The 22,067-nt window shown below is 35.9% G+C and overlaps 3 protein-coding genes and 1 long non-coding RNA gene across 5 annotated transcripts; all 4 read left to right on the plus strand.

Annotated features, from left to right (window-relative positions):
* Positions 1–4,790: 4,790 nt before the first annotated feature.
* LOC104222636 (uncharacterized) lies at positions 4,791–6,162 on the plus strand. The gene is made up of 2 exons (XM_009773881.2): positions 4,791–5,067; positions 5,216–6,162. Exons 1-2 carry the CDS (start codon positions 4,824–4,826, stop codon positions 6,007–6,009), a joined length of 1,038 nt encoding a protein of 345 aa, XP_009772183.1. The 5' UTR covers positions 4,791–4,823; the 3' UTR covers positions 6,010–6,162.
* A 564-nt stretch (positions 6,163–6,726) lies between these two features.
* On the plus strand, positions 6,727–12,541 carry LOC104222634 (endonuclease 4-like). 2 transcript variants are annotated; one of them, XM_009773877.2, is made up of 10 exons: positions 6,727–6,862; positions 6,964–7,100; positions 8,205–8,388; positions 8,737–8,844; positions 8,921–8,976; positions 9,467–9,550; positions 9,948–10,040; positions 10,764–10,825; positions 11,343–11,416; positions 12,036–12,541. In XM_009773877.2, the coding sequence occupies exons 2-10, from the start codon at positions 6,987–6,989 to the stop codon at positions 12,149–12,151; spliced, it is 891 nt and encodes a 296-aa protein (XP_009772179.1). In that variant the 5' UTR covers positions 6,727–6,862; positions 6,964–6,986; the 3' UTR covers positions 12,152–12,541. The 2 variants fall into 2 exon arrangements, with proteins under 2 accessions (XP_009772179.1, XP_009772181.1); XM_009773879.2 differs by having other exon boundaries at positions 8,205–8,300; positions 8,737–8,770.
* On the plus strand, positions 12,513–16,167 carry LOC104222635 (endonuclease 1). The gene is made up of 9 exons (XM_009773880.2): positions 12,513–12,665; positions 12,806–12,986; positions 13,103–13,210; positions 13,398–13,453; positions 13,592–13,675; positions 13,919–14,014; positions 14,107–14,171; positions 15,579–15,652; positions 15,771–16,167. The coding sequence occupies exons 1-9, from the start codon at positions 12,513–12,515 to the stop codon at positions 15,893–15,895; spliced, it is 942 nt and encodes a 313-aa protein (XP_009772182.1). The 3' UTR covers positions 15,896–16,167.
* Positions 16,168–17,134: 967 nt separating this feature from the next.
* On the plus strand, positions 17,135–20,773 carry LOC104222633 (uncharacterized). Its single transcript, XR_011404974.1, has 3 exons — positions 17,135–17,185; positions 20,032–20,186; positions 20,488–20,773. It is a non-coding gene; the product is annotated as an uncharacterized lncRNA (long non-coding RNA).
* Positions 20,774–22,067: the final 1,294 nt, after the last annotated feature.

A 22,067-nucleotide genomic window follows, 5' to 3' on the forward strand; every position in this document is an offset into this window, starting at 1 on the left:
GACACCCTAAACCTTCCAAGTGGCGACTCTGAAATAAACAAACAAATCCGGTTTCGATTGTCCTTTAATTGGAAAAAACTCCCTTGTACCCTCGGGTATGTAAAAAGGAGGTGTGACAGTGACAAACAACCAAAGGTCAGAACAGAAAAACATTTACCAGATGGAACCTTCGGCTCAAAGCGTTTCATGAAAGCGGGCCAATCTCGAGTCTCCATTTTGTGAGGTAGCAAACGGGCTACCCAGTCCTCGATACCAACGACGGGACAAGGTGCGCGCCTCGCAGCTGCACGAAAAGGTTACAAATAAGCACAAAATTGGAAAAAATGAAAGTAAACTACGAATACCAACACCTACGGTTGTGATTCCACCATTCTGGGAATCCAGCGGGGTCCGACACCAGATGCTCGGTTCTAACGAAGAAGTATCTATGCCAAAATTTGTGGCTTGCCCGGTCATCTGTCCCGACCACCAGCCCTTTGGTCCCGCAATGCCTTAAGTGTATCATAGTACCCTTGTGAAAATAGGGGAAAACAAGTGTAAAAGGTGATGAAGGCCGACTTTACACCCTGCCAACTCCGCGTATTTCGTCAATAACAAAAATATCTTGTATGTATACGGAGATAGTTGTGCTGAGCAGATTTCATAGAACTGACAAAATTCCTCCGCTAACGGAAGAAGAGGGAAGGAATGGCCGATCACAAAAGGGTACACATAAAAATCACAATACCCCGATCTGTGGACGTCCACGAAGTCCCTCCCAGGTGGAACTAACTCAATATAAGAGGGAACGTTATACGTAGAACGGAGGTCATCTATGTGAGCCTGTTCAGCCTCAGAAACCACCAGAGCAGGAGAAGGGATAAGTTCCTTAAGAAAATTATTCCGAGACATGGGGTTTCTCGGTAATATCTCCTCCATGGTGCGAAGACTGTCCCCTTCTTCTACTGCCATATCATCACCACAAGAGGGAGGTGCCATAGATAGCGGGGTGGCGTCGGAAATCTCTTCGTGTGACCGATGTGCTCTAGGCATCTCGATGAAAGAAGGTATATTGATAAAACACAGAGCAAAGAACGGTGAACAGAAGAAGGCGAGAAGAAAGATCACGAAAATAGAGCTGGAGATACGAAAAGAAATGGCTAAAGAAGACAACACATACACTAGAGAGGAAATGACCAAAAGTTCTTGAAAGAAGTCTATTTATAAGGTGGTGTGGCGCCAGAATCAAAGCAAAAAGCTGCCAGAAGGCGCCAAAACCAAAGCGACAAGCCAATTGGTCTCTGCCTCGGGAAGACACGCAATGATGACGCACGTGGGAGTGACATCATCTCCCGTTAAGCTACACTATCTAGAATACCGTGGAATGCACCACTCTTTCATTAGTAATCAAACCATTACAACCCAACCGCCAAATTTCTCCGCGGGTATGGACGACATCCGCTTATCAAGGACGTACTGGGCTGCGACCTCAACAAGTGGAAGGATTAACTGTATGGGTCCAAATTTGGCAACCATGACCATTACCAAGTAGGACAAGGAACGAGGTTGTCATGATGCACCGTCTGGTGGTCGTCGTGGTGAAAGGCAACGATTGAGGGCGGTTAGTCGACGCATGATATCCATGACAGTGTAAACTTAGTAGGAGACAACAAGAATATACCTTTTGAATATTCTCTATATTGTACTTTCTAGGGTTTTCTGGGAGATTGTCCCTTATAAATAGGAAGGGTGAGTAAAGAAAAAGAGGAGACGAGAAAAAAGATAAAAGAACACTTTGTAAAAGAATCCTCTAAAAGTGAATACAAAAGCAGTCTTATTCATCTGAAAAGAGAAAAGATTCCCCAATCATCTCATATTTATTCCCCATTTAATGCCGATTGTACTGTTCAAGCTTGATTGTGCATTTAAGTCTTCGTATTCGTGAGCATTCATTTGATTCCAATATATTTGTTACATCATTCATCTTGCTTACTCTCTTCATCACTTGATCTAGATTTTATTGTGTTTAACTAAGATTGACCTCATCTTTATCTTTAGTTATTTTAATCATAAAGGTTTTGATATATTTTGGTCAAACACTTACTAAGGAATTATGAATAAATCTAATAATAAATATTAATTGACAATATTATAAAAATGATAAGTAATATGTCATAAATAGGTTAAACTTTCTTGACATGTTAATGTATATAACTTAAATTTGGTCAAAAATATATTTGGGCTGACCCCTTTTCTCTGTAAAAATTGCACGGATCGTCCTATTTGGTCGCCCCTATTTAAGTAAAAATTGTGTGGGGTAGCCACTTTTTAAAGTGATATTTACTTTTTATCCAGCATTTTTAATGCTGAGCAAAAGTAGTCATTAGTCTATTAAAATTAATTTGAAAAAACGGTGTTACCCTTTTTTCTGTCTCTTTTCTGTCCATGTTCTCTTCCTTGCCAGTATACCTCCATGGCTTTGACCCCGCCGCACAGTAGTGAACAAATTTCACCTTCTCAAGTTCCACATTATCTGAGTGACGCCACAACATAGCTAATATCAAGTTGTACTTGTTTGGAATTAGCTTGTATACATCTCTGAAGAACATGTTCAACAAATCCTACAAAATAAATCCAACTCTATAAACATACAAAAAGTATTAAATATTTATACTGAATTCACAGGTAGTCCTGAACTTAGAGTTACAAGTTCAAAAGTTAAGGACAGGTAGTCCTAAACTTAGAGTTACAAGCTCAAAAACTAAGGACAGGTAGTCCTTAACTTAGACTTACAAGCTCATAAATTAAGAACAACTAGTCCTGAACTTACAATAACAAGCTCATAAGTTAAGGACACTTGGTCCTGAACTTAGAGTTGGAAGTTCAAAAATTAAGGACATTTGGTCTTTAAATTTGAGCGAAGTTCTCTGCAATCCGCGTAGGTTTCAGCAAATTATAGCAGAAGGTTATTTTCGTCCAGACGGGTAAAAGTTTATTAAAGCAGTGGCTAAAGACTAAAGACATTTAAACAATGGCTGAAAAGTAAATATATGTCTTATTACTGGCTAACTGTGTACTTCCCCCCCTCCATTTAACCTATACCCATATTCTTAAAATTATTTAACCTATACCCTAATTTTTACAACTTCAGGCGTCTTCTTCTTCCTGCTACTTGTGCGCTCCTTTCTTTTCATCATCATCATCATCATCATCATCATCATCATCTTCTTCTTCTTCTTCTTCTTCTTCTTCTTCTTCTTCTTCTTCTTCTTCTTCTTCTTCTTCTTCTTCTTCTTCTTCTTCTTCTTCTTCTTCTTCTTCTTCTTTCAATCTGAAATTCAGTCAAAACCAAGTCTAATCTTCATTGCTTCCGCACACACTATTAATGTGTGCACAAGGCGAACACCAGTTTCTTGTGAATCTACAAGTACAACTGGCCTTGTTGCATCTGCTGTTAGTGGAACACAAGATCTCTGTCTTTTATTACTCTCTGTTGCAAACACAGCTCCACCTGGAATTGCTCTCAAATTGTCATCGGGAATAATTTTGTTTTGCTCATTGATAGTAATACTACTAGAAGATGCACCACTGGGGATACACATAAATATTTTTCTCCAATACTACCAATCATGTCGAAATTAGAGGGAACTGAAGTGTTGTTGAGCTCAGATAACATGCTTTGTACCCAATCAGAAAGATCAGAAAGATTTTTATGAACTGTATCAATAGAAAGATGAGAAATTCCATCTTCAATACAAGACAAACTTCAGCCCTGAAGTTGCCCTGAAGTTCATCACAAACATAACAAAGTTTCAGCTAGAACATGCTAAAGTTCAGCAAATATAGAACAAAATTTCAGCTAAAACATGATGAAATTCAACAAATAGAGAACAAAACTTCAGCTAGTAGAATTCTTAAGTTAAGCAATTACAAACAAAAACTTCAGCCAACACTTGGTTCAATAATTTTTGCTACTTCAGACCCGTCTACTAGAATGCTGAAGTTTGCGTGATTGCCTTTGCTACTTCAGGCAAAAACCTCAGCTAAAATGCTGAAGAGAACAAAACTTCAGCTAGTAAAATGCTGAAGTTCAACAAATAGAGAACAAAACTTCAGCTAGTAAAATGCTTAAGTTTAGCAATTACAAACTGCTTCAGGCCCGTCTACTAGAATGCTGAAGTTTGTGTGATTGCCTTTGCTACTTCAGGCCTGTATGCCCGAAGTTTACGCGAAAAGTGGGTATGCTTGCAATTTTTTTGCAAAGCGGTTATAAGTTAAAACGTGACCCAAAAAGCGGGTGTAGATGCAAATCCCCACTTTTCTCTCTCACAATGTCCTCCGCCCCAAACAAGAAAGGGGTATTATCACTTTTAGCCCGCGCCAGAAACTATTTACATTCGATAGCCGGAAAAGAGTATCAAATTTGTATAATTTTTGTATATAACATACAGAATGTATATATATACAAAAAATATACAAATATTACACACTTTTTCGGCTATTATTTTGAGAGTGACTATATTTTCCAACCAGGAAAAGTCGTAGTGTGCTGCTTTAATATTAAGGATGCATACCATGCAATTTATTTTAGTTTGGCCATTTAACACTGTTGGATGGCAAAGGAAAAGTCTTCTATAAAGTTGACATTACTGAAATTTTAGCAGGTTTGTTCATTCTCCACTTTTGTGCAAATTGCACCTAGAGAAGAAGATAACAAGTCTCCAAAATGTAGCATCATCTCTCCAGACAAATGTTACACTATATAAGAAGCACTAGATGAGGCATAATTCCTTGCATCACTCACTTCTCTTCTCATCCTCTGCCTCAAACTAAAAGTATCAAAAATGAAACCATTTTTCTTTCAATTTGCAGCTATCCTTCTGTTATTGCTTAATACTATTATGATGATAGAAACTCAAGCAGCTTATGTTAAACCTCAGCGAGTCACGTGCTATAAACGTTACAGCAAATGCTATCTCAAGTACATAACTTGCCCCTCTGAATGCCCAGAAATTCGCCCAAAAGATCCCTATGCTAAAGAATGTTTTCTTGATTGTTACTCTCCAAAATGTGAAGCAGTATGTAGAAGTAAGAATTTTCAACTCATTCTTAAGAATTGTTACTAATGTCAAGCTAAATTTGAGAAGCTTAGCAATTTTTGGCCTTCTTTGGTTGCAGAAGTAGTAATATAATTACATTATAGTATAAGCTAATGAATGTTCATTTGTATTTACAGAACGAAGACCAAATTGTGATGGTCCTGGTGCAGCTTGTTACGATCCTCGTTTCATAGGTGGAGATGGGATTGTTTTCTATTTCCATGGCAAAAAAGATGAGCATTTCAGCCTAATTTCAGATGTCAATCTTCAAATAAATGCTCGTTTCATTGGCCTTCGTCCTGCTGGCAGAACACGAGATTTCACATGGATCCAAGCTTTAGGCCTCATATTTGGCTTCCATAACTTCACTCTAGAAGCCACAAAGGCAGAAAATTGGGATCAAGAAGCTGATCACTTAAAATTCACATATGATGGGATGAGTTTTAATGTTCCAATAGGCTATTCATCGGCATGGAATTCACCTGATGAAAATCTTGAACTTGAAAGGACCTCAGGAACAAATAGTGTAAGAGTTACAATTCAGGAAATAGTGGAAATCTCAGCCAATGTTGTTCCTGTTACAGAAAAAGACGACGCGATACATGGTTATCAAATTCCTAAAAATGATAGCTTTGCTCACTTAGAAGTGCAATTCAGGTTCTTTGGTTTGTCTCCAAATGTTGAAGGCATTCTTGGCAGGACTTACCAGCCAAGTTTCAAGAATCCAGCCAAGCCAGGGGTCGATATGGCGGTTGTTGGTGGTGATGACAAGTACAAGACTAGCTCACTTCTATCAACTGACTGCAACTCTTGTGTTTTCACTCCTGGAAAAATGTTTGCTGAGAGAGATTTGGCATTAATGGACTATGGCTCTCTGGATTGTACTGGTAGAGGTATTGATGGTGGAAAAGGAATTGTGTGCAAGAAATGATCTTTTTCTCTTATTAATCACATAGTAAAAGAAAGGAAGCCAGCCAATATGGCTATCCAATTAGTACAAGTTCAATTCTTATGTTTTATGCTAGTAATAAGTAATGTAACAGTTTGAACTCAGCTATGTTTGATCCCATCAATGCGTTGTTTATATGGTGAGTTACTTGTTTTAACTCAGTTTAATTTAATTGTATAAAAGTCCTCCAAATTTTCACAAACTAAGTAAATTCGAATAAATGTTGAATACTACTCAAAAGATTTAAGGGAGTTTGATAAAATAAAAATTAAAAAAGCATAATAAATTATCTTCGACAAAAGAAAAAAAGTTGTCGCTAAAAAAACAATTATAGAATCATGTTTAGTGTACTTAATCATATTTTCTTTTATATTCCTTTTGACAAGTAATAAAGCTTTGAATTTGATCATCGGTAGAACTTCCTTTTCACGTCTTAGAAAAATTAAAACTTCTTTTTCTTCCATTTAATATACTCCTAGTACTTAACACTAGTGATGAGAGTTCTCAAGAAAGGAAAATAAAAACAATTATAAAGTGTGGGGGCCAGAATGACACGTAGAGAGTATTGCAAAAACTCAATTATTGAATATGCTTTAGACAATTGGACAATCTTATCTTAAACTTGGTTTTCTGAAATTGATTACCCAATCAAATTATCTTACTATTATTTAAATATAAGTTTGAAACTACCGCGTTTCTTAACTCAACTTATTTTGTGAATATAGTACATCACTTAGTTCAACTACTCAGTTCAATACCATTCCTAGGGTTTACTCCACCTTAAAATCGTGTCATTCTTGATTCTTGAAGCTCCAATAACTCTCTCTAGCAACTGGTACTATCTTTTTTTCCTTTTATTTATTTGTTTTGTTCTTTTTAATCCTGTATATGTACTTTAAACTACACAGAAACATTTCCTTTTTTATTTTATTACAGATTGTGCAATTTGATCGGAAGAGATGGGTGGGTTTGAGTTAAGATGGGTTGTAAGAGTAACTGTTGTACTAATGATGGTTCCAAAGATTCTTGGTTGGGGAAAAGAAGGACACTATGTTATCTGCAAAATTGCTGAGGTAACTGAAGTTTTTTTCTTTTTAAACTTTTTTGCTGGCCATTTTTTTCTTTCTGTTATGTACTTTTTGAGCCAATTCTTGAAGAGATTTAGTGTTTGGATAAAAGGGGTGTTTAATTTTTGTTAATTTTTTATGGATTTATTCATAAAGGTTGAATCTTTATGTACTTACTTGCAGGATCTTGTGTTGACTAGTTATTTGATTTTGCATTTGGCATTTGCCTGAACAAGTTGAGTCTTTTGAGGGGTTTTATGGGTGTGCATCCATTGCTGCAGATAATAGTTTGTAAGGAAATGAAAGAGAAGGAAATAGGAAAATAGAGAGAAAAAGATCGTTTTTCATTCGTTCATCAATGCTTTATAATTGTGACTACTACTGAATATGAACAGTGTAGTAGTAATCTGGAACAGCAGAATATTATTGAAATTACCATCTTAACAAACTGAACTAGGGTGCTTAAGAAATAAAAATGGAAATTGGGACTATATTGTTAATGATAGAAACTCTGACGTACTATTTAGGAAGCTCATGGTACTGCTACATAGTTTTTGCTAGAATCATCTGATTTGGAGGTTACTTGATCTGGCAATTATCTAGTGACATAGAATGTAATTTCCCAGGTTACAATCAAATTTTCAACCCAGAAGGATCTTTTCTAATGTAGATCTCTTTTCAACATAATATTCCCATGTATCAGATGTGCTATTTCTAGGAAGTAGTGTCTATATCAGAGAATTCGGGGCTTCCATTTGGTTTTTGCCTTTTCATATTTACCCTCTTTTTAATTCAGTTTTGTTGATGTTCTAAAATAGATAGTCTTTGTGTGCTTCAAGTGATCAGGTACTGGATGAAGGTTCTTGTTAGACATTCATATAAACTTGCTTGGTTGAAGCATATATTATATTGACTTGATTTAATCGAAAATTTGACACTGCACTTCAAATAGAATAAAGTCTTTAGTATTTTTCTTTAAGTTTAGTGTTTAGATTGTCAAGGAAGAAAGCATATGGAAAAGGATCGCCAATTTTTTTTTTTTTTTTTTCCAAAAAGTTTGGTCGAGCAAGCTCTTTTATTGGGAGTTAATGTGAATCTTGGGCCTTTCAGGAATATCTTACAGAAGATGCTTTGGCTGCAGTCAGAGAGTTACTCCCAGATCAAACTGAAGGTGATCTTGCAGCTGTCTGCTCCTGGGCCGATGAGGTTAAGCACCACTACCCGTACTACCGCTGGAGTTCTCCATTACATTATGTAGATACCCCTGATTTCTTGTGCAATTACAAATATTGCCGTAAGTGACACTGCATATAATTGTACTATATAAATATTTGTTAATTTTTTGGTTATGTTTAGCTATTCATCTTTGGTATCAAGACTTTATCCCTAGAAATCAATTGAAAAGAGAGGTACAGTAAAAGTTTTATAAGTCGTGTCTGCATTTCCTATTATTATTTGGTGCACTGAAGTCAATGTACCTCAACTGGATCCAGCGTTTCGTTGTTGACATTTTTTCTGTTATAACGATGAACCCTGATATGACTTATGAAGATAAACTTTTAATGCCGCGCTTTTATATCTTAGCTTTGAGCTGTTAATAACCTTTGGTCTAGCAACTTATCTTTTACCTACTTTCTGATAGGAGACTGCCATGACGGGCATAGACATAAGGACAGGTGTGTTACAGGAGCAATATACAACTATTCAATGCAACTTTCACAGGGATACTATGATTTGAATTCAGAAAAATGTGAGGAAGACCCCCCCCCCCCCCCGCGGGTGTTACTGATGCATTTTGGACTGGAACTAATTGGTTTTTGTGACAGACAACTTGACTGAAGCGCTTATGTTCTTGTCTCATTTTGTTGGTGATGTACATCAGGTCAGCTCACTTTTCCTGGAACCTTGGTGTATGTTACTGTAAATAAACATAAATGTATGAGTCTGCATATAAACGTTTGGAACTACTTAGATAAGTTTCTTTTAGTTTTAAAAACTTGCTAAATGAAAGTTTCGTTTAGTCTTAAATAACAATGTCCATACTGCTATACCTCTGGTGTAGAAATATCCCGCATAACTGATGAAGAAGTTATCCACGGTACATGGAATTGAACCATTAGATATGCCATTATTATTTTTCTTTTCATAAACCAGTTGTTTGTTTACCTCCTATCGTGCTGATGTCTTGATTATGATCGAGAGACAGGATTACTGATTAAAAAGATTATGACCGTGAGGCAAATTTCACCAAATCCTAAGCTTGTACAGCATATATTTGATGTTTCTTTAACTTGCGTCCAAATTTGAGTGGTGATAAAAAAAAGTCCTGAAAGCTAAACTTAGTTTTGTCTTATTATCTTTTCTGTGTGCAGCCTCTACATGTTGGTTTCACTGGAGATGTTGGTGGAAACACTATAATAGTCCGTTGGTACAGGAGGAAGACTAATTTGCATCATGTAGGTCGTGAGTTTCTTTCGAGTATCAATTCATTCTGATCTCATTTTTTTGGGTCACTGAGTAAAATTGTTGAGGTGTAACATCTTCGAGCGGATTTCTTCACTTCGTGTTACTTCCCTTTTGTTTGAAATATATATAGATCGTACCTTCTTTCAACCTCTCGAATTACTTATTCACTTTTCTCTACTCTGAAAACAAAAGGCAAGTTCTGAGCATGTTTGCCTCTTCTTAGATTTTAACTGTCAAATGATACTAGATAAGTAGTATATGCATCTTAATCCGTATGAGCATAAGAGAAGAGGTGTATCTTGAAACTTAAACTATTTATGTGAACCGTGCACAAATTAGATATCTATTTTGAAACAGTCACTGTAACTTCTTGTTTACTTCATTCAGGTATGGGATACCATGATTATTGAATCTGCATTGAAGACATACTACAAATCTGACCTCACGTTAATGATACAAGCTCTTCTGAGAAACATCACTGTAAGTTTTTGTTGAGTCTTCATGCAAAGTATTAAATATCTGTTCGGTAGAGATATGACCATTACATTTCTAAAGGTGAAGTTGGGAATTGTTATATTGTGCATGAATTGTGGGAGGATTTCATCATCCCAGTGCCACAGTGCTCATTGAAAAGAGTCTCACACTCTGTTTTATTCTCTTAAAGAAAATATTACTATCCTTTCAGCATAAACCGAGTCTCTGAAGTCGTAGTCAAAATCTACTTCACATGGATTCCACTTTCTGATCCAGCAATATGTAAGATATTGTGTTCCCTAGCTTATCTGGAAAATCTTTCTGCAATATGTATGTAAATGGAGATAGTTTTCAAGAAATAAGATGAATGTTTACAAAATGGATGTTCAAAAGGTTATAAGGACGTTCAACCACTATCTCTAAGGAGAGTTGCTTCGGTGACTGGAAGTTCCTCAACAGCATGTAATTGAGATCTCTACCATGCCTATTCAAGTTCATGCAATATTCCTTTCGTTTTGAATGTATAGAAAACACTAACTCTCGAACTTGTTAAGCTCAAAATTTAGCAGTTTGAGTATGTCTCTTTTCACTAGCTTCTCAGGACCTGGAGAAGACATTGTGTTCTTGATGCTTGTCAAAAGAAAAGAGACGGTTTAATTTTTGATCCTGTCTTCTATTCTCTTTATTCCCGTCATCACTTGTAATTTATGTATTTGTAACTGGAAATAGGATGAATGGTCCGATGATGTTCCATCTTGGGAAAATTGCAAGAAGATGATCTGTCCTGACCCGTAAGTTTATTCTTTTTCTTTTCCTTTTGGTCCGTTAGAACCTGCATCCCATTCTCCCGCCCTCTTTTCTTTGTGGATTACGGTGTTCTGATCTTTGACTTTGCTCAATATATGGTCAGATCAGAGCTAGATGTTTTTTATTTTTTGCGTGGAGAATCTCATATGCGATGTAAAAGCTGTTAGTTAATGTAAGGCAAACATTATTAAAAAAGTGGCACCAAGTAGGTGTGTTGGTATGTGCATTACAAAAAGCAAAACCTCTAGACCTTACTCATGTAAGGCATTGAAGAATTCTATCAATATATCCACATCAATTACATTTGTCATCTTGCACCAGTATGCTAATGTGGAGATACAATTTTTTGTAAGTATTTATTTATGAGTTCTTGTCTTCAAGGATTATCGAGTCTCGCATTATAGGGGTGTGATCCTTGCATACATACGTACATGCATACATACGTACATGCATACATATATATAAAAACAGCGCACTACTTTGAGGAACATGCTTTTACAGGTATGCTTCTGAGAGTGTCCGTTTGGCCTGCAAATTTGCCTACAGAAATGCAACTCCAGGAAGCACTTTAGGAGGTAAAAACTGATTCTCTGTGGTCTTCTTTCACTTTCCAACGTTTATTTGAATGACATGCTTGACATTCATAAAGATCCAAAATTATATTGGAAAACCCTCTAAATCTTAATCGTCCAAGTAGATCAGTAAAAGGTTAAAGACGAAGTTGCTTTATGAACAAGTTTTGCTTCTTAATCTGACTGTCATCAGAGAAAGCCTTTTCTTTGTGGCTCTGACTATGGGAAAACCCAAGTAATAATTGAGCTCTTGATGCTGTAATGAAATTTAAATTGACAATTATCAACCAATTCTTGAACATGCTGTTACGTGATGTTGGGAAGTCCTTTTTGCCCTGGTTGATAATAATTAGACTGATGTGTATATTTTTAGTAGTTGTCGTACTTATCTCTTCACTATTATTAAATGATCTTGCTTTGCCTGTAGATAGGGCCATTTTCTTGATTCTCTACAAATCAACTACCTATAAATGTATTGATCCATATGTACATGGAATGATGGAAAGCCTAGCTATGTACAGTTACATTCTTTCCGTAACAGTAATTAGCTGACATTGACTATATTCAGTATAATGCCATGTCTGTTAGTTCACTAATCTTCAATTGTCTGTTTGTTGCCTAGACGATTACTTCCTCTCTCGGCTTCCTGTTGTGGAGAAGAGGTTAGCGCAAAGTGGGATCCGCTTGGCCGAAGTTCTCAACCGAATTTTCAGTAAGCAACCATTTGCTGCACAATGAAGATAACAGCGAAGTAATGAAGATAAACTGCAGAAGAAAGTCGCAAGTAGGGGACCACGCAAATGCAACTTCCTTCATAACTTGGAGTTTCCCTCACGTCAAGAAATGAAGCCTACCTAAAATGCCTTATAAGTCAACATTACTTAAAAAACTGTAATAAAATGTACCTTTAAATGTAAAACTAGTCACCACATGTGATAGATGCTGCAGGCAACATTAGAATATGCTCTATGTTGCTTTTATGAATAATCTACTTCTATTTACTTAAGATAGGAGGAACCGTTAGCTTGTACACAATAACAACAACATTTTGTATATATAGAACAAGCTCATCTTAGTGGAACATTTCTGTTTCTGGTACATGTCAAGTTATAAATCCATTTTAACTTCTTTGAGGATGTTGAGGTTAACATCATTATGCAGTATTTTCTTTTTCTGTCTTGCTTTTATCACCCAACCTGGTGTTAAAGCATGGAGCAAAGAGGGTCATATGATGACTTGTCAGATCGCCCAGGTATTCACGTATATAAAATTTCTTGATATTCATTAAGCAAGACAAAAAATTTAATTCTCCTAAGTCTCAAATGTAAATTTAATTCTATTAATGTGAATATTTTTTTTTTGAATAAGAAGAGTTATTTCATGTGAAAATAGGACCTGTTGAATGATGAGGCAGCTCATGCAGTTAAGATGTTGTTGCCGGAATATGTCAACGGCGACTTATCGGCACTCTGCGTGTGGCCGGACCAAGTCCGGCATTGGTATAAGTATAGGTGGTCAAGTCCTCTACACTTCATTGATACCCCTGATAAAGCTTGCAACTTTGACTATGATAGTAAGTTAAATGCTTATATAAAAAATGTGATGTCTTTTTCTCTTTTTTCACATTTTGATCCTGTAATATTATTACTTGGGCAATGAACTCATAGTATTATTTTGTATGGTGAAAAGGGGACTGTCACGATCAACATGGAGTGAAGGATATGTGTGTTGCTGGTGCAATCCAGAATTTTACCACTCAGCTCTCTCATTACCGAGAGGGAACTTCGGATCGCCGACGTAAGAATCAAAATAGTAAATTTTTTATATTGTCAGTAAATAAAACTGAAACTCGAGAGAACTTAAAATTAAATAATTTTACCTATAGAGATTGATGTTCAAGAGCTTGGTGACATTTTCTCGTATTGTATGAGGTGATTCAGTTATGATTCGTTTTAATTAAACTTTTGGGGTTTGATAATTACAGATAATATGACAGAGGCCTTGTTATTCTTGTCACATTTCATGGGAGATATTCATCAAGTATGCACCAACTCTTTTTTGCGTTGGAAGCTTCAATTTGAACATTACATAATTAATAGCAGCTTATGATTTTTTTTTAATTTTTTTTTACAAAAATAAACAAAATAACTTGTTCCCTTGTGGTTTTGGTGATTTCAGCCATTGCATGTTGGCTTTACAAGTGACGCAGGAGGAAATACTATTGATTTACGCTGGTTTAGGCACAAATCAAACTTGCACCACGTAAGTATGTATATGAGTAGAGTCAGATCCATGATTTAAAATTAGCGAGTTCAGGTTGTGGATACGATTTAATTTATACATAAATTTGTACATGTATAGATCTGTACGATCCAAAGTCATTATGTTAAGCTTAAATCCGGCTATGATAAAAGATAAGAAACAAATCTATATACTGTAATTATCAGAAAAAATATTAGTGGCTTGTATTATTTGTATATAAAAAAATAGAAATTGATGGTATAGGTATGGGATAGAGAGATCATTCTAACCGCTGCAAAAGACTACTACGCAAAGGATGTAGACCTCCTTGAAAAAGACATTGAAGGAAACTTCACTGACGTAAGACCTTTGTCAATTTTGTTTAGATTAAAATTGTCACATAGAATAATAATTTTATTTGTAAGATTGATGGGGTTAACGAACATACTCAGGGAATCTGGTCCGATGATCTTGCTTCCTGGAGGGAATGTGGCGATCTCTTTTCCTGTGTCAACAAGTGAGTTCTTCCTCCTTTTTGTTTTTCAGTTTATCGCTCAAATAACTTATTTTCTACTAATGGTAAGTTGTTTCGAATTCCTCCACCTTTAACTAAAGGTTTGAAATTCGTGCCCTAAAATAAGAATGGAAAACCTTTGGCAAGGGATTGATTAACTCTCTTTAGTAGGTTTATCCGTCGCAAATCCAAATTAATCGAGCCAATACGCTTCAGAAACTAGATGATAAACCAAAAAGAAGAAACTTACTTTCTTCTAGCATACCATGTCATTTTGTTTTAATAAAAAGGAGTCACCAAAATCTTGGTGTGATCCAATTTTATTTGGGTCAGTGTCTCAATGTAGTTACTTCATTTTAAGTCGTGCCCATGAGCCCTGATTGAATCTGTATGCTGGCAATCCAAAGGTATAGACAGCGCAGATATGAATCTTTAATTCTTAATTTAAAAATAGAATAATAAAAAGAAGTTTATTTAAAACGTTAAAAGATTTTATAACAATATTATGGTAAAAAAAATGGGGGAGTATTAATAAACACTGAATTTGTCATAGTGTAAATGAATATTTACACGATTAATGCGATTTAATCTAGTGTAGAAGGTTATTCGCTTTATTTTTTCAAGCTGTGATTCCATTTTTTATGGGTAGTACTTTTAATAACCTGATAATATAATATAAAATAAAATAGAAAATTTAGCTCTCGGGGTATAGAATTGAAACCTTATACACTTCACTGGTGGATTGAGATAATAAGAAGAGAGTAAGTTGGGCCATGTCAACTTGAATGGGCTTCTTGAGCTAGTCCACTTCTTATGAAGCCCAACTAGTGCAAGCTTTGTTGGGCTCGGACTTGGTAGGTTGGCCCAACGGGTTTGACATTGGAGCATGCTAAGGTTAGACTTAAGATGCCGTACTCTTGTCTGAACCTTGCCCAAAAAGCAAGACAAGTATGAGTGGTGGAATTTAGTACTATATGTTCTTAGAAATTCTCTCTTTTAAAGTTGAGCATTAAGAAGGTAAATTTCACATTCAAGTTAGGGAAACTTAGTTATAAGCAAATATTAATTTTCAAAACTTACCATTTTTTTGTTTACAAACATTCGGTAATAGAAGCCAGTAAGCTGCTGATTAATCCAAATTTGAGCCGATTAGGCTTATTAAGAGGGATAAATGTTCCTCACTAAAAGATTCTTCCATCTCATCACTCAAGACTTGAGACTTTTGAATTAGGGCGAAAAAATCTCAATCATCCCACCACACCTCTTGACGGTAAAACTTACCACCTCAATAATAACTGTACCTTTTCACTTGTCTTACTGAAGAAGATATTTCAGAAAGAACTTTAAAAAAAAACATGCATCCAGAAAAACTAAGAAAAAGGGAAAATAATATTTGATGTGATTTTCCAGGTTTGCTACGGAAAGCATTAATATAGCTTGCAAGTGGGGATACAAAGGTGTTGAAGCTGGTGAAACTTTATCAGGTATCAAAAAAATTGGAAAATAAATTATAGTAATATATATTAGCACAAAAAAAAAAAAAAAAGAGGCAATTTTATGTGACGTTTTTTGTCCTTTTTTTCTTCTTTCTTTCTTGTACAGATGATTACTTCAATTCAAGACTTCCAATAGTGATGAAACGAATAGCACAAGGTGGAGTGCGATTAGCCATGCTTCTAAACAAGGTTTTTGGAGAATCTCGAGAAGATTCAGTAGCAGCAACTTGATCACCCATCTTAATTGCTATTCTATTGAATAGCAAATAAATTTAATAAGAAAATGGAAAACCACAAAGTAGTTAATTTCTTATTAATACTTGACCGAAGAAATAAACCGATAAGTGCCGTTGTAGTCAATATCTTGTATTCTGATTAAACAGTCTTACAATTCTTTGTTGTATATAATTTCCTGTAATTACAGATGGGGATGTTACTAAAAGTGTAACTACATGTACTTAGCTTGTGTTATGTTATGCAAACAGTATTTAAAAAAGGCGAAATGGCTTCCTGACCACTCAAACTTGTAGGGCTTTTAAAAGCCGATACATAAACTTTTGTCTTTCCCATTTAAACACTCAAACTCCTGAAATTTATAACTAATAAATACAATTTGTCCTTGACCCTAGGCGCGTGTATTACACATTTGCTAACGTGTCCATCCAGTCAGCAAATGACCAATGAGACCGGTACACGTCAATGGCGTGAAATTAAACCCAACCGATTGGGGTCCCCCTCTTTTAATCAGTACACCGAAAAACCCTCCCCCACTTTTTGTCTCTTTTCCTCTCTCTAACCATCCCTCCCCTCTTAAATCTAGGTTAAGCAATGGCTGATTAACCTGGCCATCTCCTTCTAAACTAATCTTAATCACTCCAAAACCAAACGATTGGGATCCCTCCTCTTTTAATGAAAAGCTGATCGAGATTCGTCTGAGCTTTCGATTTCAGTCACGTTAGTCTCTGAAGGTTAATTTGTTTCTTTTGATGTCGTTTTCATCTTTGTCTTCTAATTTCTTGTGAAACAATGTGGGTAATGTTTGATGTGATTCAAATAATGTGAAAGCTATGTATGTCTGCATGCATAATATTTCATTTGATATAGTGGAAGTCATTTCGCATTTTGGGATTTTATATTTGGGGAAACACTCGAATATTCACTTTTTTATGTTTTTTTTTTGTCTTTTTCATGACTGATCTGGCATTTGGGGTTAAAAAATTAGGGCTTTTGTCTGCATGCACAAATTATGGGATTTTATATTAGGGTTTTGGGGAAAACAGTCGTACGTTCACTTTATTTTAGGGGTTTGTCTTTTTCATGAGTGATATGACATTTAGGGTAAAAAAATTAGGTCTTTTTTGAATATCAAAATATTCTTGTCTCCCATTGTGTTAAAGTTTATAGCTTTTTAGGGTTAAAGTGTATCTGACTTGTCCCCCTTTTTTTATAGGTTTCAATGGCTATCAATGTGAAATTACAGTTTCATCATCTAGGGTGGTTAGTGGCTGACCCAATTATGAGGTATGTAAATGGTTAAACTTGGTCAGTTGTTCTTCAAGCTGACATTGATGAATTACATATAATTCAATTTCATGATTGGGCTAAGGATATGGGGTACTTAACAGTAGATAAATATGCATGTAAAATTAACCAAAAAGGAGAATTTAGATTTCTGAAATATGATGCTGATGTGTTAGCTTTCTGTCAAGACCTTAAGGATGGAGATTTTATTGATGTGTATATATGTCACATAATTAATACACCATGTATTGATTTGGACCTAGATGAAATGTTAAGTAGTGGTGGTTTAAATGTGGATCCCACTAACATTCAGTCATTTGGCTTTAATGAAATGCCACATGGGCAAACAAGTGATGTTAATGCTAGGGCAACACACTCACCTAACAATGATATAAATAGGGGTGATAACACTCAAAGGAAGGGTAAAAAGAGGGTTGCTGAAAGTTCTTCTGAAACAGAAGAGTCTAGTGAAAATGAAGGTGACTTCTATACCTTTCATTTAGCAACTGATTTTGAGGGTGATGTTGAGGGTGATGCTGAGGGTGATGAGCTAAATACTAAGAGTGATAAAGAATATGAGGCTATTTCTGCAGATGATGATGATACAGATGAGTCATTATATGGTTCTGATGAGGATATTGTTGGAGAGACAAGTGACCTATAACCTGAAATTGTTGTTGCTAGACAGGCTAAAGTGAATAAGAGTAGTAAATTAAGATCTTCTGAAGTTAATACTGATGAGATACCTAGTGGACCTGTAGGTATAGACCCTAGTTTTGAAGACATGTATAAAGATAGGGGATCCAAATATGATGGAAAGTTGGGAGGGGATGAGCAATATCTGGACAGTTCAGATCCAGGTAGTGAGGATACAAATGATGAAGTAGATGAAGAAGATGGGGTGCATAACCCTCAACCAAGAAGATACAACAGTAGGGTATACTTTGATCCTGCTTGTAAGAAAATTTGTTTCCAGTTGGAAATGGTGTTTGAAAATGTGAAACAGTTCAGATCTGCTTTGCAAGATTATGCTGTACAAAGAAGAGTTCAAATTAAGTTGAGGCCTAATGAACAACATAGGGTTAGGGCAAAATGTGTGAACTCAACAAGATGTAGATGGAATATTTTGGGAAGTTTGGAGGGACACACATGGAATTTCATTGTCAAGAGCTACTATCCTGTTCATAAGTGTTTTAGAGCAACCAGAAACAAGTTGGCTAATACAGCATGGGTAGCTAAACATTTCAAGGACAAGATTATCAACCAACAGGATTTGATTAGGATAAAGTATGGTGTGTATATAGGAAAATCCATATGTTCTAGGGCTAAACATCAGTTCATGGGTCAGTATCTTGGTGATTACAAGAAGGAGTTTGCTAGAATATATGATTATGCTGACATGTTGAGGTCTACAAATCCTGGCAGCACTGTTGTTGTGAAGACCTCCAATGAGACAATATCTGGTAAGGAGGTGTTTGTGGGTATCTATATTTGTCTACATGCTTGCAAAGTTAGTTGGTTGGAAGGGTGTAGAAATGTTATTGGATTTGATGGAATTTTTATGAAGGGTGTGTGTAAGGGTGAGCTACTATCATGCATTGGTAAAGATGGTAACAACCAAATGTACCCTGTTGCCTGGGCAGTGGTGGAAAAGGAGACAAAGCACACATGGTCATGGTTTTTTAGGTGCCTGATGCATGATCTGCAGCTCACTGAATCCCAAGGTGAGGGGCTGACCATCATTTCTGATATGCAGAAGGTATATACTACACCCCTGTTCTTCCTTTAATTACTTGGATACTTTATATATGTTTCTGATATTCTAATTATTATTTTTTTGTTGCTTAAGGGACTTTTTGCATCTGTTTCTGAGTTGTTACCAAATGCTGAGCACAGAATGTGTGCAAGACACATATGGAGCAACTGGAAACAAAAGTGGAAAGGAGAGGAAAGAAGGAAGAAGTTTTGGGCCTATGCAAGGGCTTCATTTGAAGCATATTTGAAGGCTAAGATAGATGAGCTGGCAGAATTAGGTGATAATAAGATCATTGAGGACTTGCTGAGATACCCAAAACAATATTGGTGTAGAGCATTCTTCAAAGATTGGAGTAAATGTGATTCTGTGGAGAACAATATGTGTGAGACCTTTAATAGTTGGATCTTGTCTGCTAGGCACAAGTCTATCATAACCATGTTAGAAGAGATTAGAGTAAAGGTGATGGAGAGGATGACTACCATGAGAGAATTTTCAACAAGGTGGATTTCTGATGTATCTCCTATAGCAATGAGGTACATAGAGGAACAATCTCAATATGTTGTTAAGCATGAAGTTAAATAGAATGGGGATACTGGGTATGAGATACAACATGGGGTTACAAACATATTGTTGACTTCTCCAATAATACATGCACATGTAGATCATGACAGCTCAAGGGAATACCATGCTCCTATGCAATATGTGCAATGTTTTTTAAGAGATTTGAGTCTGCTGACTATGTAACCCACTGGTACAAGAAAGATACATACCTGAAGGCTTTTAGTTGTTACATACAACCAGTAACCAATATGGAGATGTGGCCATCAACATAGAATCTAACTATTGAGCCTCTTGTGATTACCAAGATGCCTGATAGACCTAAGAAAAATAGAAAAAGAGCTCAAGATGAACCTACGAAGAAGTTTGGTAAGAGATCAAGGAAACGGACACCAATGACATGCTCTAATTGTAAGACAATAGGCCATAACAAGAAGGGGTGTCCTATCCTGGTAATGTATTCTATTTGTGTTTGATTGTATCTTGTACTTTGGTTGTTTCTATATCTCATTTTTTATTTTGGAAATTTCAGAAAGGACAAGGATCTGGAACAACAGGAACCAGTAATGATGGTGCTACTCAATCATCACAGGCTGCTCAAACAACAACTCAACAATCAGGTCCTACAAGTGATTCTGGAACTGCCAGGGACAGAAATACTCAACCATCAGTTTTCCAAGTGCATCTGTAAGTATTCATTTTAGTTAATTTAGTTAATCTGTATTAGGACCAAAAATTTTAAATTACAAGAAAGTACTTTATCTTACATTAGGATACTGGAAGTATGAGATCAAGAATTTTTAAGGATATTATAGTTAGTGTTAGAGGAAGGCCAAGAGGTAGTGGACTCCGAGGAAGACCAAGAACTACTGGATTTGGTATATTATTTAGTGATATAGGAACAGTGATAGAAAGGGTAAGATCATTAAGGATTTGAATTTTTATTTATATATTGGTAGTTTGGGTACTAATTTGGCTTCCTATGCAGTGTGGAGAAAGAGATAGGGTACATTCTGCTCCTACAAAAGTAGTGGATGCTGGGAAGACCAATATCGATCTTGGATATAGTGCACCTAGACTAAGGTGGCAAGGAAGAAATGCTATATCACTAAGGCAACTTCAACAACAGTTGAGGAGAAGACAAACTCAAGCAAGCCTTAGCCAACCTCAAGTCCATTCTTCATCTCAGCCAAGCCAGTCTCCATGTCCAAACTTGAGCCAATCTCAGCAAAACATCAACCAATCTCAACTTTGAAGATGACTGAATGTTTGTTTTTGTGGTAATTTAAGTCTGTTAGTTGCAGAACATAATTTGTAGGTTAACTTAAGTCTGTTTAACTATGACTTTTCTTTTGGAACAATGTTTAAACTATTTCTGCTACTAGACAGCAGTTCAGTGCTAATTTTGTCAACTAAGAAGGCTGATCGAACTTGGTTGTTTATATATGTGTGCTTGTTTATGTTAAAATTGTTTTTCATTCCACAAAAAATACATCATTCATTATGTCATTATCATTGTACATAGGGTTATGAAGTTAGTGCTAACTACACTAAGAAGAAAATTACAATTATTAGTGCTACTACAACAACTAAAGTTACAATGATCTTCACCCTCTTCCTACACTGTAGTCGATCTCTCTCTTTAATTCTTGATAACAGCCCTGAAATCACCTGTTTATAGTGATCTGGAAGAGGTGGGTCAAACCACCTAAAAGAATTATAAGAATTGACTCGACCATAGTTTGAGCACCCATAAAACCTCCTTCCTGGATTTGTTGGCTTCCAAGTGATGCAAATATGAGTTTCAACTCCACAATGACAAAATACAGGACTTTGATTCATTATCACAATCTGAAAAAAGAAAAAAAATTATAGAAAGCTTCAGATTTTAAGAAATAGGCGAAATAAAGCTTCAAATGCATATAATAGAGGGATAATATGTATCCAATTGAAAGAATAAGACCCCACTTAAATATGCCCTATTTTTTACCGTTGGGCGTTGAGAAGGGGGTCTCTCACGCTCCTAAAAGTCGTGACATTCACAGAGGGGGTTGACTAGGACTAACTGACGCCACATGGGATGGGTCAACGGTCAATTGTATTTATTAGTTATAGGTTTCAGGAGTTTGAGTGTTTAAATGGGAAAGACAAAAGTTTATGTATCGACTTTTAAAAGCCTTACAAGTTTGAGTGGCTAGGAAACCATTTCGCCGATGTTATGCAAACGGTAAATGTTTTTCCTATAGTTCTGAATTATCGTGTATATATATATTGGAGCCAATTGCAATTCTAACTTGTGACACTATTGTAACATCTTAAACACTGGAGCACTGTACCTTAAGAATAAGTTTAATTATATGTTATAAATTTGGTTAGTCTAAATTAAAAAAAGTCATTTTGGAACATAATCAAACAATTCGTCCCAATCAATTCTCAGTTTTGATGGACATGAAAGTATAGATTGATTTTCTATCAGGTCAAGGCGAAATACATACTTTACCCATCGATTTTGTCTCCAAATTCCTCTTACACACCTGTTAAATAGGGGAATAATATTATACACCAAAA

The sequence above is a fragment of the Nicotiana sylvestris genome, chromosome 2 (genome assembly GCF_000393655.2).
Source record: "Nicotiana sylvestris chromosome 2, ASM39365v2, whole genome shotgun sequence".
Classification (NCBI taxonomy): Eukaryota; Viridiplantae; Streptophyta; class Magnoliopsida; order Solanales; family Solanaceae; genus Nicotiana; species Nicotiana sylvestris.

Coding starts and splice junctions, on each gene's coding strand:
- LOC104222636 (XM_009773881.2), top strand. CDS start 4,824: ATGAAACCATTTTTCTTTCAATTTGCAGCTATCCTTCTGTTATTGCTT. Junction 5,068..5,215: donor ATGTGAAGCAGTATGTAGAA/GTAAGAATTTTC, acceptor TTGTATTTACAG/AACGAAGACCAAATTGTGAT.
- LOC104222634 (XM_009773877.2), top strand. CDS start 6,987: ATGGGTGGGTTTGAGTTAAGATGGGTTGTAAGAGTAACTGTTGTACTA. Junction 8,389..8,736: donor GTGCAATTACAAATATTGCC/GTAAGTGACACT, acceptor ACTTTCTGATAG/GAGACTGCCATGACGGGCAT. Junction 8,977..9,466: donor TTGTTGGTGATGTACATCAG/GTCAGCTCACTT, acceptor TTCTGTGTGCAG/CCTCTACATGTTGGTTTCAC.
- LOC104222635 (XM_009773880.2), top strand. CDS start 12,513: ATGTCAAGTTATAAATCCATTTTAACTTCTTTGAGGATGTTGAGGTTA. Junction 12,987..13,102: donor TTGCAACTTTGACTATGATA/GTAAGTTAAATG, acceptor TATGGTGAAAAG/GGGACTGTCACGATCAACAT. Junction 13,454..13,591: donor TCATGGGAGATATTCATCAA/GTATGCACCAAC, acceptor TGGTGATTTCAG/CCATTGCATGTTGGCTTTAC.